Source organism: Alligator sinensis, unplaced genomic scaffold (genome assembly GCF_000455745.1).
Source record: "Alligator sinensis unplaced genomic scaffold, ASM45574v1 scaffold961_1, whole genome shotgun sequence".
Taxonomy (NCBI): domain Eukaryota; kingdom Metazoa; phylum Chordata; order Crocodylia; family Alligatoridae; genus Alligator; species Alligator sinensis.
The window spans coordinates 406994-433161 of record NW_005842737.1 but is presented as its reverse complement, the minus strand read 5'-3'; the positions used below and the strand labels follow the sequence as shown (position 1 = coordinate 433161).

At 51.3% G+C, this 26168-nt stretch overlaps 1 protein-coding gene across 1 annotated transcript in view; it reads right to left on the bottom strand.

Annotated features, from left to right (window-relative positions):
• SHANK3 (SH3 and multiple ankyrin repeat domains 3) overlaps positions 1-26168 on the bottom strand; it is a 513573-nt gene that overhangs the window by 170651 nt on the left and 316754 nt on the right. Inside the window, exon 17 of the mRNA XM_025216389.1 lies at positions 6189-6264. Within this exon, the coding sequence (XP_025072174.1) occupies positions 6189-6264 (76 nt within the window). The remainder of the gene's footprint in view (positions 1-6188; positions 6265-26168) is intronic.

The window sequence follows — 26168 nt, the reverse complement described above, 5'->3', positions numbered from 1 at the left end:
CAGTCCTCAGCCTTGGATCTGTATTTTAATAAACTGCTTCCTGTCCTTCCAGTAGCAGGGCACTGGCAGTGCCCTCACCCCCTGCTTGACCTGTGGTGGTAGGTTGTTCTTGATGTTTTCAAGCACTGTCTCATAATGCCCCCTTTATAAATCCATGGCATATTCACACCTTGAATACTGCTCCCAGTTCTGGTCCCCACACCTCAAAAAAGATATAAAAAAGCTAGAAAAGGTCCAGAGAAGAACAACAAGGATGGCCAGTGGTATGGAGGAGCTTTCATATGAGGAGAGACTAAAAAAAGCTAGGCCTATTCAGTTTAGAAAAGATACAGATGCATGATAAGGATTTATTAAATACTAACTGGTAAAGAGACAGTAAATAGGGATTTATTATTTATTATCTCTCACCAGACAAGAACTAGGGATTGTAACATGAAACTAGTAAGGAACAGGTTGAAAACTAACAAAAGGAAGTTCTTTTTCACATAACACGTACTTAAACCGTGGGACTCGTGGCCAGCAGATGCGGTGGAAGCTGACACTTGAGCCAGATTCACCAAGGGACTGGACACAAGGGGCATCGGTAGCTACTGAGCACAGGAGTTAGGGAGACAGCCTCTGAATCAAAACTCCCTAGATCTTAAATTCTGGAGGCTGTTATAGGATGGCTTAGATAGGGGTGACCCTGCCTTGAAGAGGGGAACTGGACGATGTCCCGAGGTCCCTTTCAGCCCTCTTGTTGCATGATGCGATAACCTGGCTGTTCCCTACGGCACGCAGTGGGACAGGCATTCAGAACTGGGAAGTATTTCTAAGGCTTTCCCAGCTGTTTAGGCTGGCTTGTGTGTAATTTTCTCAAACACTGCTAAGCCTTTCCTTAAACAATGTCACTATGTTGATCTCCTTCCCCTTTTCTGATCTCCGATGAAGTGGGAGACGGCACAGTAAGCGCTCTCCTTCACATCATGTCAGCGGGCCTCCCAGTGCCGAGCGTCCAGCACCCTGGATCTTAGCTCACCGGATCTGCACTCCAGCAGCTCCTTCGCCAAGTGTCTCCTTCACCTCCTCAAGAGAGGAATGTCAGTTCTCAATATTTGTGCTCTATCATTTCCAAAGTAATGAAAGGCAACCCGTGTTCCATTGCCTCCAAACACAGAGCCACCTTCACGCTCCTCTGAACCCTAATTCCAGTCCCACAACTCTGGAAAAATAGCTCCTGGCCCCAATATCTCTATCAGGCCCCTGGATGACTCAAGTCACCTGTTTTGTTAGCAACTGCAGCTTGATGCCCCTGAACCAGAGTGGACAGATGCGCCAGTAAAGAGTCAAATCTGTATGTTTGCCTTTTTGTTTTGAAGCATCCTAGAAACTCCTGTTTTTTCCTGAACTAGCTCCTCATGAACTCCTATCCAAGAAGTCTTTATTTTCCCTGATAGCATACAGTGTGGATCCTATAGTCCACCCCCTTCATTTGTTCCTCCAAGACGGAGACCAGCTTACACTGGGTGCAGATGACATTGCCTCGACCTTCCAGGAGGAAAACAAACATGATGCATCCAATGCAAATACCAACTGCTGATGCAGGCTCCATTCATACCTCCCCGGCTCCCTGGAGGGCACCTAGGCTGGAGGTGCACAGGCATGTATGCGCACACACACACAACTGCAAGCACAGACTGTGTCAAGCAGTCTCTCCCAAGCAGGCATTAGTTAAATATGCAGACACCACAAATCACTCGTGCACAATCTCAGGTTTTCAAATCACCAGCTCACAGCAAAGCCTCCTCAAGGCAGTCTCACTACTGAGATGCTTCTTCCCTCCTCGCTCTACGACTCCCCAAGCAAACTCCCTGTCACGAGGTCCTCCTCTGTTTACTGCCCGTGCCCCCATGCGTTATCTGTGGCCAGTTCCTGGTGTTTGGGGGCATTATGCCTGGTAGTTGCGTGAGGAGCTTGTTCATACAGTTTTAAGAACAAGCTCGACAAACACATGTATAGGATGGTTTACATGGGGATGACCCTGCCTCAAGCAGGGGGCTGGACTAGGTGGGACCCCCTGAGGGCCCATTAGCCTATTTTAATGTGCATTAAAGCGTCATGTAAAAAACCATGCTTTTTACTTAATACTCATAAAAATAGGCTAATGCTCATTAAGCATCACTTAAAAAGCATTTGCTTTAGTTAATGCACATTAAGCCAGACTAATATGCATTTTCCTAGTACCTCACAATGGAGGTACTAGATTTAATGTGCATTAACTAAAGCACATTAATGCACATGTAGACGTGCCCTAAGATGCCACCCTGCTTTACCTTCTTCATTTATGATTGCTGCTTCTTGTCTTGTTTTCTGAAGACACGGGGAACAATTGATCACCATCCTCTTCATAATCATCCCCTATGATGCCTTATCAAACCTCCTTTCAGTTTCTTCTTCTTTAGTCTAAATAGCCCTAGTTCCTCCCATCATTCCTCATGTCATATTTCTTTGACCTCTATTCATTTTTTCTGCTCTCCTCTGTACTCTTTTCAATTTGTTCTCATCTTGAAGTGCGGTGCCCAAAACTGGAAGCAGTACTCTGTACGAGGCCTCACCAATGCTGAGCAGGGTAAAGAAATCACTTCCCAGGCCTGTTAATGCATCCACTTTATTTCAACCAAACTAATCAATTTTATTCCTGTTTAGAAACCTGATAAACACTTGACCTAAATGATATCTTGCATGCTTGGAGCCACAGGCTTTATGTAAAAGACCATCTTTACTTTTAAATGGGCTACATTTCAAGGTCTTTGAACACTGTATTATGGGAAAGAGCACAAGGGAGTACCTAGTTTACTTTCCCTATTCTACACACTAATACATGTACCATCAAAGCAGTTCCATTTTATTCAGCACCTTCCTAATACACAAAATCCCAATTCTTTCCAGCTTCCTCATACAGAAATCCTTCTGTGCCTCTAGTTTCATCAATAGTCTCCTTCCCCTGCTGTTCGCTCGTTGGTTGGAGCGACCAGAGCTGAATACCGTCTAGTCGGATCTTGCACCTATATGATAGCTGTACACTAGCAATCTCTTCTGCTCCATTCTTCATTGAACCGAACCTTTTGTTTGCTTTTTGCCTGTGCAACAAGTGAATGTGTATTGAGTTGTCCACAACAACAACAGGGTTTTATTCCTCCATGATTTCAGTGGGTTTAGAGCTCAGAAACACACAAGTTGTACAAACTCTTTGTTCTGGCATGCATTGCCTTGCATTTGTCAAAATTAATTTATTTGGCCATCATGTTGTCTGCTCCCATAGCATGACTCCTCACCGCCCATTCCAGCCTGGACTAACCTATTTAATGGGGTCATCTACAGACTGTCACCCCTCTCCTTTTTAGGATCAAAAACAAACACTGGCTCTACTACAGAATTTTAGGGCATCTGGTTCACATTTTGCCATGACGAAAATTTGAAGGGCTGGCAGGGAGCTCCAGAGGTCACATCTAGTCCACCCCCCTGCCTGAGGCAGGATCAGCCCTGTCCAAACCCTCCTATACAAATCTATCATCTAACCTCTTAGCAAAACTACACAGTCAACCCTGACACAACACAACACAACACATCATACCCAAACTGCCACAGGTAAAGCAGGGGGACCATGGCAGCCAATGTCCCGCTTCTATAAAGGCTGAGAGAGATGCACACTAGACAGATCCCAGGCAGAAGATATACCCCGACGACAAAGGAAGGCAACCTTCCCCCTCCCCAGTCTGTACCAGTCTGACCGTGGGGTAAAACTCCTTCCTGAGCTCAAATATGGTGATCGGTTTGACTGCAAGCAGAGGAGCACGACCCTCTAGCCCGGACCCGTGGGTTTAAGTCCCAGCCGATGCCCTGGCATGGCCCAGTCACAATCCCCAGCTTGGGCTGCAGCCAGCACCCAGCGCCTCTGGGGACGGCTTCCAACCCCCCCCACCCCGACACATGGAGCAGCAGGAGGGTGGGGGGAAATTCCCTCCCAGCTTCAAGCAGCAACCAGCAAAGCCCTGAAGCCTGGGAAATCCCCATGGCAGAAGTTAGGCATTGCTATGCCTAGCTCATCCCCAACCAGGGGCTTCCCAGCCTCTTGAACACCTCCAGCGATGGAGTCCACACCTTCCCTAGGCATCTATTTCACTGCCTCGCTGGTCTGAGAGTGAAGACGTTTTTACAGATATCTGATCTAAACATACTTTGCTGTAACTTCAAGCCCAATATTGGTCCACATCCTCCTCTCTGCAAAGGAAGGGTGCTTTCCCTCCTCTTTACGGCAGTCCTTCAAGTATTTGAAGACTGCTATCATGTCCCTTCTTAAATGCCTTTTCTGCAAGGTGAACGTGCTCAGCTCCTTCAGCCTCTCCTAGTGTGACTTGCCTTCCAAGCCCTTCATCATCTTTGTTGCTGCCTCTGGACCCTCTCTCATTTTTCCACATCCTTTTGCAAATGTGGAGCCCAGAACTGCACACAGCATCCGGATAAGGCCTGACCAGTGCTGAGTAAAGAGGCACCATCACCTCCCACATCTTGCACCTCATGCTTCTACCGATGTGTCCCAAAACCACATTTGTCTTTTGTGTAACTGCATCACACAGAAGACTCCTATTGAGTCTGTGATCTACCAAGACTCCCAGATCCTTCTCCACAGAGCTGCCATCCAGCCAGGGGTCCCCAAATGTGTATTTGTGTTTTTGATTATTCTTCTTGAGACATAGCACCTTGCAATTATCAGCAATGAACTTCATCCCGTTAGCTCCAGCCCAGCTTTCTAGTCTGTCAAGATCCTTCTGAATTGGGCTTCCATCCTGCAACATGTTCACAATTCTTCCCAGTTGTGCGTTATCTGAAAACTTGTTCAAACACTTTCTCCTTCTTAAACTGTTTCTAATCTATGGTAGAACTGTTTTTCCCCTACAACCACTCAGTTTACTTGAGAGCTTCTCAAAGAAACCTTCCTGCCGGCCTTTGAAAATGTAGGTAAAATACATCCAACAAAGGTGCTCAGACCCCATAGCTGTGGGCTTGTTATATGATGCTCAGTAACACAGAATATATCTACTATTTTGGTGGCATGCTCAAAGGATTCTGGACAATTGGCAAAGCTCAATTTTCTTATAATGCAGTGGTTCTCATCATTTTTAGACCCATGGCACCCCTTGTTAGACTCAAGGCATCCCTTGAAAAAGACCAGCTTTTAGCTTTCTCTTGTCTTTTGATTATGAAAAAAGAGAAAGATTTTCCTGTTGCGAAGAACTCAGAGAGACCACAGGAGGTTGGGATGTTTTGAACACTGGTTTCTTACTGGAAATCTCTGGATTTATCTTGTGAATCATGTTTGCACACCTCACAGTGCTAGCCCTGTATGGAACCCCACAGCACCTTTAAAGGATCTCAGGGCACCCTAAGGCCCTGCAACACCTGGTTGAGCATCGCTGCTATAAAGAGTTGTGACGGTTTCCCCACCATCAGATCGTGTTCAGTAATGTCCATCCTGTCACCTGTGCTGAGCAGACGTTATACAAGCACAGGGTGCCCGAGAATAAGCAGAGATCCTGGCCTGAGCTGCTGCTAAAAGGGCTCCTGTGTGCCTGCCCATGCTGGATATGCCCGAGGCCAGGCATGGAACAGACGACTTCGCTCTGCACCAGCTTTAATGCCAATCCCCAGAACGCCAGAATTTGGCACAGCACAACACCACGAGCAACTCTATAAACCTGGCAGAGTGATTTAGCTTCATTTCAAGCATGGCATGTCTAACACACCACCTTTGTTACCTAACACAGGTGTCGAACCTTCTTTTGCATTTGCCAACAAACAGCATCCCTATCTAGTATGAGATCTCCAGCTCTTAGGACCCCTAACACAGTCACCAGGCATAGATCATTGGCAAAAAAAGAAAATTGCCTTTATGATCCCTACTGCTTCTAACCCTACTGCTATGAATGATACCACTACCATAAATCAGACACAGTACATATTGTCCTCACAAGCCTCAGCCGTCTACACAAGGAACTCCAGTCCTGGGGTACAGAATAAACAGTGGATCCCTTTCCATGATCGACTGTCATTCGTTGCTCAGTCATTAGGTGAAGGAGATCTTAATGCCATGGGGTTGACATAAATTCCAGTTCTGTCATCTCTCACGAAGGAGACAATCCGGCACTTACCTGTGAGAGGTGAAGTTGTCATAAGAACCCACAGTATAATGTCGGAAGAGACGCTTTGTCCTGTCTTCTCTTGTTTCTGTAAGAAAAAGAGCAGAGATCTCATGGGGCTGAAAGTTAACAGCCATTTTCCTGAAAGTATGCAAATGTATAAGCACACGCACACATGCACACACACCCTGATCCTTCCGAGCATCTCTCTCTACTGACACCCACACAGGCACACGTCTCCTTTTATGCCAGCATGAATCCCTGTGCAATTCTCCATACGTATTTATGTGCTGAGTCACACATGCGCCTCTGTCTCGGTCAACGTTATGTACAGATACACTCACATGCACACATACACTGACTTGTAACTTCTCAAAATATATCTGTACACAGATCCGCATGCAAACATATACAGGAAAAGTTTTCTATGAAAAAGGAACTTTGTTGGAATGTAAACCCACGGTCTAAGAACACCAAAGGCAGGCAGCTGGTACATGCTCACAAACAATGCCTAGCTGGCTTCCTGCCCTTGGGGCAGAGGGCTGGACTTGATGATCTTCAAGGTCCTTTCCAGCCCTAATGTCTATGAAATCTATGAAATGCCAATCTAGCTCCCACAGAAGCCAATATGGGGTTGAACCAGGTCCTAGGTCTCGTGTCTCAGGTTAGACTCAACCACAAGTTTTGGAAATGGTCGCAGAGTAAAGGTAACTAAGTAAGGAACAGGCCTGTGGATGCCAAGTTCTGCAGAACAAGGTAGAGCTGGTGGAGAAGGGTGCTTGAATATGTGATGATATTACCATGTTCATGTGAGGAAAAGTTCCCTTTGTGTGGCTTAATGGCATTACACTGTACACATACAGTTTTGGGTATTTTAAATGAGTTTGCATCATCACAAACTAAACTGCATCCCGATGTAGTTATTTTGCAATGTTGCAACTTAGAACATCGCAGTCATCAATCTGTCAGCTCGCCCCCCTGGCTGCAGGAGAGGTGGGCAGGCTCTGCTGAAGAAAGGACAGGGTCCCTCAGCACTTCTGCCTTCAGCAGGCTCTTGCAGCCACCAGGACAATGGTGTGTATACAGAGACAGACAAATAAAACTCACCATTTCAATTTAGTGGGCACAGAATGCAGCCCTGAAGGACTCAACCCCCATCACGTGTACAAGCACCCGAAGATACCTGATTACTTTGGCCACAGAGAGATCTGCTTCCCAAGACCAGGGTTAAACACAAGGAATGCAAAAATCTCTCATTCTTTGAGAGACAGGGACCAGCATGAGGGGAGGATGCTGGAAGGACATTAATGAGCCCATTTCAGTCCTCCAAGCCACTCTGCAAAACTGAATCTTCCACTTGCTGAAGTTACTGATGCTAAAATGGATCAAGCACTGGTGGGAAAAGCCTCTTTAATCTCTCTGTCTGGCAGGACCCAGCCCAGCTGTCCGACTCCTCTCAGAGAGAGTGGCCTCACATATGGGTTTTAGTCAGAGAGAGCGGCAGCACATATGGGTTTTGGTCTTTCTAGGATTGCGCCTCTCTGACATGCTTTCTGCACCCTCATTAACTGCTGGGATTAGGGAAGCAACCATGCGCTATCCAGGTTCCTATACTACACCCTATAGTTTCCAAATACTGCCCTGAGCATAAGCTGGGTCCTTAAGCAGTCAAAATCCAGTTGAAGTCCTAACCCACCTGTTTGGGACACTGGGGGAACAGAGCCATTTCCACGAGACTTCCCTGTGAGGCTGAAGTTCCCAAACTGGAGCCCACAGAGCACTTTCTGGTGCTCAGGCCAAGTTTTCAAGACAGTGAAGCTTTCATTTAGGGTCACAGAAGGGTGCAGTCTCCTAGGCTCTTTTTGGAAAGTCTGTGGCACAAGGAGGGATGGTTTCTGCAGGCATCCAGATTCTCTTTTATAAGGAAAAGCAGCTAAAAGTAGCTGGACTTAGGATGTAAAATGCCCACCCAGTTCCATGGGTATCGGTTGTAGCCATGTTGGTCCAAGGACATAGGCAGACAAGGTTCTTCAGGTAAATCCAATATCTTTTATAAGCCCCACCTAGTTCCACTGCCTTTTAGTCGAAGCAGCAGCAGCTGCTGCCCTCAGGGAATTGAGTTATCAGTGGGAGATGCAGGAGAGAAGCAAACACAGCATGCACCCGGGCAGGTGAAGAGTTGCAGGGCAGCTCAATATGCAGAGGCAGAGAACGAAAGCAATGCAAGTGCCAAAGTGAATTAAAGGGGAAGAAAAGTACTCCTGACAACGCTGGTGTCATTCTCCCAGTCTATGGGGCACTCTCAGCTGGTTCCTGCACCCAGTTCTGGCCACAGCCTCAGAGAAAGCCAAGCAGAAACAGAGGAAGTACAGAGATGAGCAATGAAAAGGCCCGGCAGCCTGGAGAGATTTTCCTACTTGGAGAAACAGAACAAGATGCTTGGTATAGGTAAGAGGGGGCGTAACAAGGATTCAAAATTATGTTGGAGGCAGCACAAGCTGGGCATGCCTTCACCCTCTCCTGTAACAAAAGAAGTCTAATGGCAGTGAAGAAGAATGGTCCTTTGTTTACATGAGCAGGAGAGACTTGCTGCCGTAAGCAGGAATTCAGGCCCCAACAGTAGCAGGACTGGATGGTTAGAGAAGCAGCTCATCTGTAGTTACATCAGAGACGGGGTTTTGAAGAAGCGAGATAAACCCTCCTGCTTCAGAGCCTGAGCTAATTACCTGCTGCTGCAGCCCCTCGCATGCAAATGAGCAAGTCATTGAATAAATTGCCCATTGTGGGGACTCTTTCTGCTTCCTCTGAAGCAGCTGGAAGTGGCCACTGCATTAGATCAGACCTAGAGCTCAACTAATTTGGCAGTTCCCAAGCTCCTAACTATGTGCAGTGTCACAGGCTGGTGGCAGGGATGTGGGTGAAGGGGGATGGAAGATAGGAAGGGAGGACGACCGGAAACAGGGCTGGGCAGGACCTCAAGGTAATCTAGTCCAGCCCTCTGCTCAAGGCAGGATCGTCTCAGACTAAACCAGCCCAGACACGTGTCGGTCCAGCCTGCTCGTCACAGCCTCCAGGGATGGAGAGGCCACAGCTCCCCCGGGCACCTGTCCCGGTGCTCGACCGCCCTCAGACGCAGAAACCCCTCCTCGTCTCCAGCCTAAACCTCCCCTGCGCCTCGTCCTGGCCCCGACAGCCACACAGACAAGCTCATCTCCATCCTCTCTGTCATCGCCCTGCAGGTATTTGAAGATGGTTATTAAATCCCGCCTCAGGCTTCTCTTCCCCAGGCTAAATACCCCTTGTCCCTTCAGCATTTTCTCGTCAGCCTCATCTTCCAGTACCCTAATCATTTGTGTTGCTCTGCACTGGACCCTTTCCTTTCAGTCCACGTGCCTCTTATACAGGGCTCAAAACTGGACACAGGACTCCAGGGGAGGCCTCTGCACTGCTGAATGAAGCAAAAGAATCACATCCCTTGGCCTAAAAATGCCCCTCCTGTTAACAAATCTCCGTATACTGCTGCATTACTTGCAACAAGAGCACGCTGTTGGCTTGTAGTCTGCTGTAACCCCCAGTTCCTTCTCTGCAGGATTTGAAACAAAGGGCAAAAAAGATGGCAAGACTCACTTCTCTCTTTACAAACAACAGAGATATTCCTTGCATCCACAAAAAATTAAAAAAGCTGTTGCTTTGGCTGCTCCGGGGAGACGAAACGATCGTGACAGGGAGAGGACATATTCTCTGCAAGGGTGGAGGGGAGGGGATGTCCAATATGGATGAGACCGGGGCATGTCTGATCCCCACACAGGAAGGGAGCCCAGGCTTGTCACTAAGGGAGCTTGCTGTGACAGGACCAGCCCTGGCCAGACCTGGGGAATATCTGTCAGCTAGCTCCTTTGCACACATGGCCTCATCTCATCTCCCCTACAGCTCCCACTCAGTTCCAGTTACTCAGAGAAAGACAGCCTGGAAGAAATGGAGGGTACAGACAGGTCTGAAAGAGGCCCCAGGGAGCAGAGAGAAACAGGACTGGATGGAGCCCCTGGCCATCACATCCAGCCCGTGGCATCTGCAGGAACTCAGTTGTTGGAGAACCGGCTGCGATTGTAACGACCACTGTGGAGCGCTGCAAAGGGGCTACGATCAGCATTGAATGCAGGGTCCTACTCACAGGCTGGAGAGCCCCCACCTCAAGGCACATCTTAGGACTTCACAGCTAAGGCCAGAACTTCGCTGCCTTTGCACACGGATAGGAGGGGACTTCACAACAGCGTTTACAACTCCGGCGTCTTGCCTCAACAACAGGTGACGACTCTGGCTGCAGCCACAAGGACTGTGTTCATCCCTGGGTGACACTTGGCTGGAGGAAGGAAGAGCTGTGACCTGTCAGGACTGGCACCCACCCACTTTCTGCCTGTGAGAAGAGCTGCAAAACAGGAGCCAGAAAAGGCTAGGCTGGTGCTGGACTCGGGAGCTGGAGGTGTCGCTCTCCCGGTTGCCAGCAGAGGGTGTTCATGCTCCGCAGCCGAAAAGCTCTGCCAAACTCCAAACTTGCTGCTGCTGTTTTAGGAGCCATTCGGCGTTCAGCACCCAGCTCTGGTCTCAGCAGCTGATGACCAGCAAGTCCCTATCCAGCAAATGCTCCAAAAAGGAGAATTAAGTCCAGGGTCGTAGATTCGGAGCAGTCCAGAGGCTCTTCTGGATCCTGTGGTCCAGACGTGCAGGGTCAGCATGTGGTGAGCACGCTGAGACGGCAGCAGCTACTGCCCTTCTGGAGGACACGGGTCCCAAGCTGTGCCAAACGCAAGAGAGCAATGCGTTCAACAGTCCAGCCGGCTCCAAGCACGTGGCCCAGGTGTGTGCAGAACAGCCTGGTGTGTGCAGAGAGGGCATGGGGCCCAGGATGCGGCGAGCTGGCAGGGAAGGGGTCTGTGTGGTCGCAGGGCCTGTGCAGGGCAGTGAGCCAGTACGGAGCAAAACCAGCTAACAAATGCACAAACCATGTCGTCAGACTGAAGACCTGTAGCTGTGCATAGACCTTGCAGTTTCCTTGAACAAGCGACTCCTGAACAGGAGAGGGAAGTGCAGAGCCACGGGGGACAGCTGCTAGTCTCACTGCTGAATTGCCAGCTGCATTGGTATCTATTCTAGCCTTTCTTCATGGAGGCTTTTATGCTGCGCCAGCCCCGGGGTCAAAGCACCTCCCCAGGCCGTGTTGTGCAGTCGTTCATCCAGCCGGCTGGGCACTCGCACCGTGCCCATCCCAGCAGCATCGGTGCAAACCCCTGCTGAAGAAGAACGAGGGAGCAAGCCCCTCGGTTCCCACGGTGCGCTGCGGTGGGCAGGAAGGGCAGGCTGATGCAGTGCCCTCGTAGCAGGTGCCTGCCTGAGCAGAGAGCGGCGTCTCCGCGCAGCGCCCGCCCGCCCGAGCGACTGGTACGTGCCGCCGGCGCGTCACCGCTGTAATGCAGGGAGCAAGCGCTGCACGCAGCGGTGCCCACCCAGCGGCAGAGCCCGGGGAGGCCCTGGGCACCCATGCTGGCTGGCAGAGGCTGCAGGGAGCATCTGGGGACAGCTGTGGGGTGTCATCACGGACACAAAAGCTCTGTGTCAAACCAGCCTCTTCCCCCTCGGCTCCTATCGTTATCTGGTTGCCTTAGACCTGCTGCGGGGCGCAGGTGGGACAGGCCATTAGCAGAGAACATTTGTCTGCTCCAGAGAGATGCTCTAGAGACGGGCGCAGGTGCAGCGGGGGCTGTGGCCTCCACACGAATCCTCCTGAACTTACGCTTGGGCCGATCCCCTGCTGAGACCCAAGGAAGCCGGCTCGGAGCCGAGGAATTCCCCATCCTGCCAGAAGACGTGGGTTTGGGCTGCTATGCCAGTGCAGCCGCAGGACACCAAGGGCACGCAGGCAGCTGCTTATGGCATTGTAAGACGCAGGAGTCCCCACAACCTGCTGGACTAGGAACGCGGGGCCCACCGAGCAGCACGGCATCAGCACAACACGGTGTTTCATGACGAGCACGCTCCAGAGCCAACCCCTCTCTTCTGGCGTAGCCTCCTTGTTACCACACGCCTCTGGGAAGTGGGTTTGGAGGCCGCGGGACCAGGAGCAGCCGATCAGAGCCGCACCGCGCTGCCTGTGAGACAGCCAAAGTGAGCACCAGATACAAGAAGCTACAAAAGCCTCGCGCTCCAAGTTGCGTCTCACCCACCCCCAACTCCAGCTCGAGCCCCCCTCCCGTCTCGCGCATGGGAGATCATTCCCCAGGTGCGAGACACTCGTAACTCTACGAGATGGTCCCTTGCTGCTGCTGCCAGGAGTTGCGTGCATGTGCGTGCTGTTTCCTTCAGGGATCCTTCTTCCCCCTCCACCCTTCCTTCTTGGACTGTGTCTGCCTATTGCTTTTTTGGCCCTCTCTTTGCCCCTCTCCTTCCCCATCGCTCATCCTCTCTGCCTCCTTGTCCCCTGCGCTCTGCTCTCACGGGCGACTGTTCCTCATCTGAAAACACTTCTATCGATTTCATTCCAGATAAGAGAATGGTGATTTCACGAAGGAAGCTGGATTTATGGGCTGTCCACAGCCCAAAGGCTCATTCTCCTCCTGACACCTAAATATAGCTGCTACCGAGCTTGTGTTTAATGGAGCCGTCAAGTAGGCATCAGGGACTGTGGCTGATGGATGGCGAGATGAGAAGCATGTGGAGATAGGTGTGGAGGGGGAGGCTCTATATTTAGAGGAGACGGAGCAAGAGGACACGAGGGTGCTAGCTGTCAGAGCAGCGCAGCGAATGCCGGGGGCAGCCCTATGGGAGGAGCTGCGCGCACATGGAGGCAGCAGCTCATTGACATGCACGAGGCGGCACACAGCAGCTTGCAGAGGACAGACGCAAACGGGGGAACGGGAGTAAGGAGAAACCCCACTGAAAAGGTACAGGCTGGCGACCAGCTGGGCAGAGACAGGAGACGCAGTCTTCACTCAAGCATCCTCTTAATGACCTCAAAGAAAATTGCTTGTGCACAGCTTTTCAAAGACGAGTCTCTCTTGATAAGTTGTTCAACAGAAGAGCATCCCATGGCCGATCAGGGAAACATCAGGAAACGTCAAAGCAGGGGCTGTGGAGAAACGCATTGTTCAGAGGGTTTTGCAAGAGCTGGCTGGAACCGGTAGCTTTCTTCGTCCCAGACTGACTCTGCAGCAACAGCAGCAGCCCCCAGCCGTGCCCGACATGGGCAGCTGCGTCTGCGACCGTGGTGCCAACGCAGCACAGCAGCTTGTAGGAGACTCAGCCGTGGGCAGACGCGAGCCGGATTAACCAGGCGGTTCACCACCCAGCGCAGCTCTGTCGCGGATGCAATGACAATGGAGACGTTTGCTACTGTCCGTGCCAGGCCGTCGTTCTCTAAGAGGGACCAATGCCGGAGTCAGCTGCCTTCAGCCTGGCTCAAGAGCCACCCATGAAGTCCTGCTCCAGCTCTGAAGATCGAGGTCCCCAAGGCAATCAGCCTGGATGTCCTCAGCACCACTTCTGAGACCACCTTGGCTAGATGGGTCATGTGCACCCGACCAGATGCTGTCACAGGGCTCCCACGTGCTGCTGGACCAGCGCTGTGGAGGCTGAGCAGAACCAGTGCAGCCAGACATCGTGCTTGCTGCTTTAAAGGATAAGCTGGACAGGCCTGGAGGGAAGTGTGTACAAGTGTCCCACAAGGATGGTCCGTGATACCTGAAGGATGCATATGTCACCTTGTCCTTGAAGCAGTGGACTAGGACAGGCCAGAGACCTCATGGTTTTCATCACCTTCCACAGTTTCATAGCTGGTCGGGTCGGAAGGGACCTGAGCAGATCATCAAGTCCGACCCCCTGCCATGGGCAGGAAAGGATACTGGGGTCAAACGACCTTGGCAAGGTGATTATCTAGTCTCCTTCTGAAGCCCCCCAGGGTGGGAGCCAGCACCACTTCCCCTGGAAGTTGGTTCCAGATCCTAGCCGCCCTGACTGTGAAGCAGCGCCTCCTGATGTCTAGTCTGAACCTGCTCTCTGTCAACTTATGGCCGTTGTTCCTTGTTACTCCCAGTAGTGCTCGGGGGAACAGGGACTCCCCCAATGCCTGCTGGTCCCCCTTGGCCAGTTTGTAGACGGCCACCAGATAGTCCCCTCTCAGCCTTGTCTTGGCCCTGCTGCCCCTGACCATGCGAGTGGCCTCCTCTGGACCCTCTCCATGCTGGCCACATCCCTCCTGAAGTGCGGCGCGCAGAACTGGACGCAGTACTCCACCTGCGGCCTGACCAGTGTCGCACAGAGGGGGAGGATCACCTCCTTGGACCTGCTCGAGATGCACCTGTGGATGCATGACAAGGTGCGGTTGGCCTTCCTGACCGCGTCCCCACACTGTCGGCCCACGTTCATCTTGGCATCAATAATGACTCCAAGATCCTTTTCTGCCTCTGCACTGACGAGAAGGGAGTTCCCCAGCCTGTAGGTGTGCTGCTGGTTCTTCCTCCCCACGTGCAGCACCTTGCACTTGTCAGTGTTGAAACCCATCCTGTTCTCATCCGCCCACCCCTGTAACCTGTCCAGATCTAGTTGTAACCTATCCCTCTCTTCTAGCTTGCCCACATCCCCTCCACATCTTAGTGTCATCTGCAAATTTGAACAGGGTGCTTTTCACCCCCTCGTCCAAGTCGCTGATGAAGATGTTGAACAGCGCGGGCCCGAGGACCGAGACCTGGGGGACCCCACTGCCCACAGCCCTCCAGGTTGAAAATGACCCGTCCACCACCACTCTCTGGGTGCGGCCCTCCAGCCAGTTTGCGACCCATCTGACTGTGTAGGTGTCAACACCACAGTCGCCTAATTTTTTAATGCGGATGGGGTGAGAGACAGTGTCGAAGGCCTTCCTAAAGTCCAGAAAGCCTACGTCCACCATGACACCTGCGTCTACAGATTTTGTGGCCTGGTCGTGGAAGGCCACCAGGTTGGTCTGACAGGACCTGCCCCTAATGAACCTGTGTTGGTTGCCCCTAAGCATGACCTCCCCTGTTTGCCCCTCGCAGATGTACTCCTGGATAATTTTCTCGAAGAGCTTCCCCAGGACCGAGGTAAGACTGACAGGCCTGTAGTTTCCTGGTTCTCCTTCCTCCCTTTTTTGAAGATGGGGACCACATTGGCCCTTTTCCAGTCCTCCGGCACATCGCCAGAGCGCCACGAGTGCTCGTAAAGCCGTGCCAGGGGTCCCGCAATGACCTCTGCCAGTTCCCTCAGCACTCGGGGGTGGAGATCGTCAGGACAGGCCTTTCCATTTTTCAAAAGCCTCATCAGCTTTTTAAGTGAGCAATTTTGTGCTGCAAGGGAAGCTCCCCATTTGACCTGGTACTTCAGGAGTTATGCCTAATGTAGTCACCCAGGATAACTTCTGGATAGCAGCTATCGCCCTTGCTGAAGGATCAGAACCAGATATGAAGTATTAGAGGTTGCCCTTTTTTCTTTTCTACAACTAGCTGGTTCACCACCTAACACTGATCTGATGCTGAGCCACAATGGCCTCCTCGCCTTCCACGGTGTATACTGTTAACAAGCTAACACTGCTTGATACCTGGAGATTTGCACTGCCAGTCATTCCCCATGATTACCCCTTGCCGCTGAAATGCTCCCTCTGTACCTTTCCTTGCCCACAAGAGCTGAATCAGACATTTCTGTGCTCATGAATTTCTCATGGCTTGTACTAATGACCCAAAAGAGTTTGTACGGGAGTGACGAGGGACATATAAAAGGTTTCTGCATTGGAACTGGATAGACGAAACAACTGGGGGGGGGGACAGACACACACTTACAGAAGATTTCAAATGAATTGCAGCATCTCTTCCACCAGTTTCCTCTCCCCCTGGGTAAATGGAAGCTAAACTACAATAATTTCCCACCCATTTCACTCAGGTGTAAATTATTTCAGTTTAGCTTCACTTACTGCAAGAGTGGGCAGACAAACAGGTGCAATAGATCATTTGACATGAGCAGCAGTTCCCACCCCCTCCTTGCAAATTGTTTTTTCTTTCCTCACCCTGAGCAAGACTGCCAGTGATGGAGAGGCTGCAATCCAGGTACCCGGGGTGTATCCAGAAGGCACTCGTGGACGGGCAGTGAAAGCCTACCCCTCACTTTCAACTGAAGAACGTCAGGCGGACGATCCAGGTTGGGTGGCAGTGTCGGCAGCGTTAGCTGGAGTGCACGTGCCACCCTGTTCAGTCCTTTCAGCAGCTCATGGAAGTGGTCTCATGGAGAAGCTGTGGAAGAGCGACGTCCCATCACTCCTGCTCCACATCCACATCCACATAAACCACAGCAACAACTTCTGCAATGTCAGGAGTCGGACAGAACCAAGGAGGCACCGGTCACATGAGACGGAGCAGGGGAAGGCTGGGAAGGCCCTCGCTGGCTGGCCCAAGGCAGACCAAAACTGACCGTACGTATCAGCATGGAGGCGTAGCCACAGCAGCAGGGCCACGCAGCAACGTGCAGGGTGCATATGGGGCACGCGTCAGGGACATGAACTCTCAGAGCGCAGCATCGCAGCATCACCCTGGCCTGACGGCAGAGCTCTCCTGGGAGCAGCAACTGCTCTTTCTTATGAGCCATCTCCTCCGGGCCTGATGACTGCGCCTTGCCCCTTGAAAGAGGAATGATGCTTAGGGCTGAGAGCGCTCAGGGCAAGCAGGAGTGGATGATGGATGGCTTTTCTTCCCTTGCAGTGCAGTGGATGCCGAGCATCTCCAGGCTGCATGCTATCTGCACCATGTTCTCGGTGCAGATGGAGATCGGTGTGACTGCGATGGAGCGGTCAGTGCTGTAAGAGTCTGTGCTGAAGAGATCCGGTGACAGAAACTTTCGGCAGTGTCAGAACCAGGGGTCCTGGGTACCAACCGAGGGTCCTGGATATTGAGTGGAGGAGGGCCCCGTTGGACAGCTGCTGTACAAGTCTGTGCTATCAGCTGGCCTGGCCGAGGGAGAGGCTGTCTAGATGCACCCTCTGCCTTATGCCCACCCGGGTGGGCTCTGGGTGTGGAGGCCCGGCAGACCGATGACTGCACCCGACTGCGGGTTTCTCCCAAGCACACCAAGCAGCACACGAGCGTCTGATTCAGGGTGTGTAGGCAAGCAGATGGCATAGCAATTAAAGCCCTTTTTAGGCTCTGTGCCAGACAAGCTGCCTGGGCAGCCTCAGAGCGCTGCTTCTGCAGAGGACGACTCTTCAGAAGAAGGGAAGCTGAGCTGCACCTGGAAGGGACGGGCAAGATCTGCTCTACAGAGACGTAGCAAGGATCCTGATGCACTCTCATCCTTCCCTATCTGTGATCTCTGAGAGCAGAGAAGAGCCAGTAATGTATTATTTAGCATAATGCTACGTCTATGGGTTGACAGCTATTTTGCTTTTCTCTCGACTTATCTCCTTTCTTAATACAGTTCAAAGACAACTTTGGGAACAAAGAGTTTAACGATGTTTATAAAAGCATTTCTTACTTGGGCTGGGACTCTGACCTGTCTTATGCAAGAAGCCAGGAGATAATCAAACCAGGCAGCTCTACCTTTAATTTCTGATTTATTTTTGCAAAATAATTACAGCTGCAAGAATTCACAGTATATTCATAGCTGAAAAAGTGCAAGTGACCTGCAAAAAGAAGGTTACTTACAAGTAACTGGTTCTTTGAGAGCCCCTCTGTGCGCTGCCACTAATAAATGACTCAGCCGTGCAGCCCACGTGGAAAATGGACGGGAGATTTCGTAGACATTAGGGAGCTGGAAGGGACGAGTTAGGGACCGTAACAGGACTGTGTCAAGTCTAGCATCAACAGTGCACATATCAAACTGCAAATAGCCAGCTCGTACACTGCTGTACGAAGAATACTTCTAAGAAAAGGTCATAGAAATAGCTGTGGTCTTAGCTGAGCACACCCTGAGTCTACCGACGGAGACATTTTTACTATGGTACTGCACTGGACAAGTTACTTCTTGGCTCAGACAAGAGCCGAGGAATATGTTTTCCCTCATGCACATATACCCAGAGGCTACCTAAGCCTGGCCGGCCGGCCTCTCCTTAAGATGCTGAGCGCTGGCATCAGGAACTGCTGCTCCGGCGGACTTGTTAGCAGAGGCACGCGTCGCTCTGAAGGGGGATGAAATCCATTTTCCAGGAGACAGTAAAAGAGACAGCTCCACCAGCCTGGTGTTTTATGGAGCTTCAGAGGAGGGCTTGCAGGATTCCCCTGACTCCACTCTCACCTGCAGGCGAGTCCACTTGTGCCGCTGACTCCTACTGCCATGTCCTAGCACAAAAGCTTGACTTAGTCACAATACAAAGCGACTGCCAGGGATCAACAGGGAACGCCAAATATATCTGCCCCCCATCCAAAAAACAGAGCAGCAGGAGGTGCATGTGGACACCCACTTGCCTTTCAGAGCCTGGCCTGCATTTTGCACCACTGCTTCAGCATGCGTGGAAGCTCGCAGAACAGGGACGAGCATCCAGCGGGCCAGCGAGGCCGATGCAGCCACTGCCCTTGCGGAGATGCAGACTTGCTTTGCAGCGTCTCCCGTCCCTGCCTGGTGCCCGCTCCTCCGTTCTGCAGGACAGTCCCCGCTCTGATGTTAAAGCACTGACTGACAGCGCTCGCACAGCAGGACCGCAATTACAGGGCACCCTAGCCCTGCAACCAAGTGCAGAGAAAATACAGGGTGAACCAAAGCTGTGCTCACCTTTCTGCAGAGAAGAGGCAGTTTAGAAAACTATCAGGCAGCCTGAGTGTCAATCAAAGTGGGGGAGGGAAACAGCAGGGCGAACACTGAGAGTTACCAGGTGCAATGAGAAGAGTGAAGAGAGAGTCCTTCCCACCTTGCACCTGCGATGGGTACCAGGAGACCAAACACGCTCCTCGAGAGCACACGGCGCTGGCCACTATCCGAGCTCACAAACGCCAGGATTAAGATTGCTCTCAACGTGGTCATCTGGCTCACGTGGGGCTGTACCGGCCCCTCCTGTCCCTCTCTGCTCCTATCCTTCCCTTAGCCTGCCCCTGCCCCTGTCCCCGGGGGCACGAGGGTGGCAAGGGAGGCTTGACTTTCACCTGGGGCGTCGGGTCTGATACAGACTTACCTCTCACGCAACCTGATTTTTGGTTGCCATGCAGCTGTGTCTACGGAGATGCACAGTAAGTTTCTCAGCCGTGGCTGTGAGTCAGTGGACCATTTCAAGAGGATCTCAGGCACCAAGAAATCATATACAGTGAGGGCTGGAAGGGAACTCAGGAGGTCACATCTAGTCCAACCCCCTGCCCCAAGCAGGACCAGTCCCAACTACATCATCCCAGCCAAGGCTTTGTCTACGTGGGTCCTAAAAACCTCCAAGGATGGAGACTGCACCACCTCTATTCCAGTGCTTCACCACCCTCCTCATGAGAGAGTTTTTCCTAATCTCTAACCTCAACTTCCCTTGCTGCAGCTTGAGCCCATTGCTCCTTGTCCTTGTACCCACTGAGAGCAGTCCAGCTCCATCCTCTTTGCAGCCCCCCTGCAGGGAGGTGAAGGCTGCTATTCAATCCCCCTCGGTCTTCTCTTCTGCAGACTCAATCAGCCCATTCCCTCAGTGTCTCCTCACCAGTCATGTCCCTCAGCCCCCAAACCATTTTCGTTGCCCTCCACTGGACTCTCTCCCCTCTTTCTGTAGTGAGGGGACCACAGCTGGACACAGGACTCCAGATGTGTCCTCCCCAGTGCTGAACAGAGGGGAAGAATCGCTGCCCTCCATCTGCTGGCAACGCTCCTGCCAATGTAGCCCAGGATGTCAGTAGCCTTCTTGGCACCAAGGGCACACTGCTGGCTCCTGTCCAGCTCCTTGCCCCTTGTCCCCCCAGGTCCTTGTCTGCAGAGCTGCTGCCCAGCCCGTCACCCCCAGCCCGCACCGGTGCAGGGAATCGCTCCCTCCTCAGTGCAGGACTTGGCACTTATCCTTGTCAAACCTCATGAGATTTCTTTTGGCCCAATCCTCCAATTTGTCCAGGTCACTCTGAATCCTAGCTCTACCCTCCAGCATGTCTACTATTTGCACCAGCTTGGTGTCATCTGCAAACTTGGTGAGGGTGAACTAAATCCCTAAGCCTCATTGAAAGCGGATGGGATTTGGGCTCCTAGGTCACTCTCACTTTTCGGAAAGTTGTAGCCATTCTCCAAGTCACACTAGCAACAACCAACGAGCTTGCTTAAGTTTAAGTAGATGCTCTGAGGACCTGTCCTTGTAGTTTCCATTTGTAGACCAGCCTAGAGTTAGCTTGTCACATGGCAAAAAGGTTGAGGGGTCTTTGTCTTAGTCCCTCCTGGCACAGGACCACACAGGTAAAGAAAGGCTACAGCTCAGTCCCGATTAACTGACGTACACTCAGGTCTATTCTAAAACGAGTGTATAAATAAGTATACAACTTAGGGCTGTCCATCTGGTAGCCTACAGGCTACATACGGCCTGCAAGGGGTTATGCTGTGGTGCAATAGGGAGGAAGGGTGTGTTGCAGACACACAGTGTGTGGTGTAGTGGTAGAGAGGGGCTGTGGGCACGGGGTGCAGCAATAGGTGTGTGGGGGGGTGTCCATGGGGTGTGTGGCCCAAGGGGGGCCATGGCTCATCCTGATGTGGGCTGTGCCCCCTGCAGCTGCTTAGAAGTTGGACCCATCGATCGTACCCATTGATCTACAAGCTTCAATATTGCTTTTTTACTAATACTAAAGCTTCTGGAAGCAGGAACTGTGTGTGCAAAGCCTGGCTCATCTCCTATCCTGTCTGGTAAGACTGGCCCAGATCCTTTCCTGTTTGGGACACATTTAAGCCTGTGCAGATGCTCACTCCAAATACACACCTACCCGCAGAAGCACGATCCAGTTCTGCCCAGAGAGGCCCGTAGCTCTCCCATTCTGTCAGAGGGCAGATTTACAAGCGCACAGAGCATACAAGCACTGAGCAGGGACACCTACAGCTATCCGAAGGAAATGCTAGGCACAGGGCATGGGGGAGAGGGCAGACAGCAAGAGAGAGAGCTCTTCCATCTTCTCAGGACCCAAACGGTCTGCAAGGCAAGCACAGACGTGCACTGAAAAGGGCCCACCAGCTATTCAATAACCTAGTGGGAGTCTGGGGAGGAGGGCACTCCCCGGAGAAGTGGGGATCCCAGGTTCTGCCCGAGCATCCTGCACTACAGTCACTGGATAACATGCAAAAACAGCTCTGGGAGGAGAGCCCAGACCAGGTTTCTCCCCCTCTGCTCTCCTTGCCGGACCAAAGAGCCAGGTTCGATACTGAGGACTTTCCTTTGCTTGTTCTCCTGCCCAATGGCTCAGCTTCAAAAGGAGGGTGGAGGATGACCTAAAAGGTGGAATAAGGATCTGTCTCACTTTATTTGCAGAACCATGCAAAACCTTCCTTTTTGAGAAAGCTTCTCCCCCACCCTGCAAGGAGACCGTTCCCAGCGGTGACGCCCCAGCTACAACAAGCACCAAACTCCTAGGGAGAAAACACTCATCTCAAAAACCAAGGAACCTGGCCCCCAAGTACCCTAGGACGTCCTTCAGGGACTCTGCTCTCACGACGGATTTCCTGTGGAATAAGACCAGATGTGCAAGCTGTTCAACAGCTATTTCTGGGGCAGAGAGAACAGCACATCCTACGACAACGTGTGTGAAGCAGCGAAGAGGACGTACGCTCACTCATTCTACCAAACTGGATGCGGGGACAATACTGTTCGCAGAGCATCAAGAGCTATTAGCTTTAGGGCTCCCAGCTGCTAGCACTGTATCACCAGTAATCAGTCAAGCCTCCGTGTCACAAGAGGCTGTCCTAGACCCATTAAAAGAAGCCATCGCCAGACATAGTGATACTGCATCGCTGTGAGAACAAAGCGCGCTTGCATGGCAGGGATCAGAGCAGCAGGGCATGCATTTCATCTGATACCCAACAGCAGTGAGCATATTGGTATTTGCATATGTTCCTCTGATGTTCGTCTTGAACTTGAACTGCACGGGAAAGAATACGACTGTGCCCAGGCTCAGATCCATTAACGCTACACTCGATGTAATTTTGAAATGATAAAAATTAGAACAAGAACTCTAGATCCGGAGCTCTTGAACGCTGGAGAAGGTCAGATCTGCCTTATGAATCAGAATGAATGATGAAGTTTCAATCAGCTGAGAGTGTTACAATTTCATTTGAAATCAAAATACGCAGCTCTACAAATGTGCTGTTTAGGGATTATATTCCCCCCCGAGTACCCAGATGCCCCAAATCAGGTTTAGGAGCAGTAAGTATATACCAGGTCAAACCAAGCTCAGACACTGAAGTGCTAGGTGCCAATATAAGCAGCTCAGTAGACGAGAAATTCAGCATGATGTCACCGAACGTGACTAAAATGTCAGCAAAGGTTTAAATAAATCACATGTAAGTGATTCAGCACTGATGACGCTTTGCTCAGCTCAGATAATGCCATTCCATTGACAGTTTTGCAGAGGTGTGTACAATGCCACAGAATAGGCCAAGCCGCACCTAAGAACCTCAGGAAGAGTCTGAGCTGTCAACACAAGACGTAAGCATTTGCAAGTACATGGGGAAGGAGGGAGGATCAGTTACTCATAAGGGAAATAATCTGAATATGAGCCAACAGCATGCTCTTGTTGCAAAGAGGGGAAAAAAAAAGGGCCAGCAGCATACTGGGCTGCATTAACAGGACTGTCACTTGTAAATCAAGGGAAGTCATTTGTGAGCAATATCCGCAGTGCTGGGTTCTGAACTCGCTGTTACAACTCAGGAAAGAGACCTTGGAGTCATTGCAGACACTTCTCCAAAAAAATCAAGTCCAATAAAATGTTGGGCACAGTTATGAAAGGAACTGAAAGCAAAACGGAGAAAATCAGTACACCACAATACAAACCCATGCTGCATCCACATAGAATCAGACAAGGAGGGCTGGACGGGACCTCAGGAGGTCACATCTTGTCCAACCCCCCCACCCCAAGAAGGGCTGGCCCCAACTCCGTCATCCCAGCCAAGGCTTTGTCTACCCGGGTCTTAAACACCTCCAAGGATGGAGACTGCACCGCCTCTCTGGGTAACCTGTTCCAATGTTTTACTACCCTCCTCATGAGAGAGTTTAACCTAATCTATAACCTAAATCTCTCTTGCTGCAGCCTGAGCCCATTGCTCCTTGTCCTGCCATCTGCCCCCACTGAGAACAGCCCAGCTCCATCCTCTTTGCAGCCCCCCTGCGGGGAGGTGAAGGCTGCTATTCAATCCCCCTCCATCTTCTCTTCTGCAGACTCAATCAGCCCATTTCCCTCAGCCTCTCCTCACATGTCATGTCCCCAGGCCTCCACTGGACTCTCTCCAATGTGTCCACATCCCTTCTGTAGTGGGGGGCCCACAGCTGGACACTGGACTCCCCAGTGCCGAATAGAGGGAAGAATCACTGCCCTCGATCTGCTGGCACCGCTCCTACCAATGCACCCAGGATGCCGGTCGCCTTCTTGGCACCAAGGGCGCACTGCTGGCCCCAGTGGGGCCCTCCACTTGATACGGGGTGCCAACTAGACATTGAGCCATCGACTACTGCCCTCTGAGCCCAATGATCCAGCCAGTTTTCTATCCTCTCATCCAACCTGTACTTCCATCTCGGATACTGCGTGCAGCTCTCGTCCCTGCATCTCAAAAAGGATGTAGTAAAATTAGAAAAGGTCCAAAGAAGGGCAGCCAAATTGATCAGGGCCTGGAGCATTTGCCAAACCAGGAGAGACTGAAAGGGCTAGGACTGTTCAGTTTGAAAGGAGAACGCTGAGGGGGGTTAGGATAGAGGGCTTTCTAATCATGAAGGTGTGGACCGAGGGACGGGGGAACCGTGGTTCACCAGGTCCCAGAACACTGCAACTAGACGGCAGCCACTTAAATTAGCAGATGACAGGTTTAAAACTAACAAGACAGAGTATGTTTTTAAGCAACTTGTGGAATTCACTGCCACAGGAGGTGGTGGAGGCAGACGGCATAGCCAAGTTCAACAAGGGACTGGATATATTCATGGAAGACAGATCTATCAAAGGGCATTGAGCAGAAAGGATGGAGAGGTGTCCTCTGATATCTCTAAACCTGTAATAGCGGATGACAAGGAGGGTGTACAATAGGGGAGAGATCATTCTCGAGTTCAATGCTCTCCCCCTGTAGCATCCACCCTGACTGCCAGCGGAGACAGACTACTGGGATGGACGGACCGCTGGCCTGATCCTGCACGGTGCGTCTCGTGCTCTTACGATCCTTCCGCTCCAGTCGGCACTGGGGAGCCCACCCCTGCGGTCCTGTGCCTAGCTTTGGGCCCCGCACCTTGAGAAGGATGTGGACAGATTGGAAAGAGTCCGCTGCCGAGCAATACACATGATCATGATCAGAGCATGACGATGAAGAAAGGCTGAAGGAACTAGGATTATTTAGTCTAGAGAAGAGAAGAGAAGACTGAGGGGGGACTGAAGACGGGCGATGACAGAGAGAACGGAGGTGGGCTCCTCTCTGCGGCTGCAGGGGACAGGACAGGACTAGCAGCAATGGCCTCAAGCTTCAGCAGCATAATCTTAACTTGAAGGGGAAGAACTTTCTGCCTGAGGGTGGTGAAGCTGCCTAGAGAAGTGATGAAATCTTCATCCCTGGGTTTGCAAGAGCAGGTGAGATGCACACTTGCCTGGGATGTTTTAGTAAGGGATGATCGTGCTCTGAGCAGAGGGCTGGACCTAATGTTCCTATGTTCCTATGAAATGGATGTTGAAATTAAAAAAACCCAAGGTCAGAATGGAAATAAGGCATGACCTAATCAGCAAAATGTACCATGTAGAGTCTCTAAACTGAGGTGAGATGCCTCTTCCTACAACACTCACTCCAGTTCAGCCACGAGTTATTATACTCAGTGCTTTCTTCTGTAACGAGAAGAATAGCTCCATCAACTTTAGAAATGACTGGTGACATTTTGCACGGTGTTTTTCAGGAAGCCAGACGAAGTGATCATTACAGCCCCTTCTGGCCTTAATCCACGAACCATGAGTAACGGGATTAAATTAAAAAAAAAAAAAAGCAAGCAAGCAAATGAATAATCAAGAAAAGCTTGCTAAATAGTAATGTTCTGAAGCTTTTACTGGAAAGCAGTGGAAGCAGAGTCACTTGAATTATTTAAGCCTAAGGTATGTCCACATGGTACAAAGCAGTCTGTGTACACAGTGGTTTTCAAGCAGGGTGCCATGGCTGATAGAGAAGAAAGATAAGATAGATAGATAGATGGAAGATAGGCATCGTGCATGACCGGGTACATGTGAGAAAGAGAGGGCTGCCGACATCTAGTGCTGTGGAGGACACCCCCTACTACAGGGCAGGCTTGGCACACGAAGCTGCAGTTGTGAAGGGCAAACGGGAGGAGCCGGCCAATCTTTCCAGCCCTACCTGTGCTGCTGGTACCGCACCTCCGAGGCCGGCTTGCACCTTCTGCGGAGCACAAGTGCAGCTTCGTCTCCGACAAAGAGCAGCAGGGAGAATTTGGGGGCAGGTGATGACTGCAGACAATGTCGCTTGTGAGCAACCGAGATGGGCATCACAGCCCGGCCCATCCCACACCTGCAGTGCAAATCCACTCTGCCTACCTGGCATGCAAACGTGGAACTGGGGCTAAATTCAATCCAGTTTTTCAGTGCAGAACTAGAGGGATGGTTACTGCCCTGCCACGCTGAAGACACGAGCTCCCGCAGCTGCAGCATTACAACCCCCTGGGTCAGTCGCCGCGAGGAGAATGCCACAGGACCAGGGTGCAGCGCGGTTACATGGACACGAACTACCCAGGAGTCTCTCTGGTAGAAAACAGTCGAGTTTGGGGGCCAACACAACCCTACACCCCCCTGGTCCCAGGCATCTAGAGCAGCTGCTTTCAGTTGTTCTTTCCTT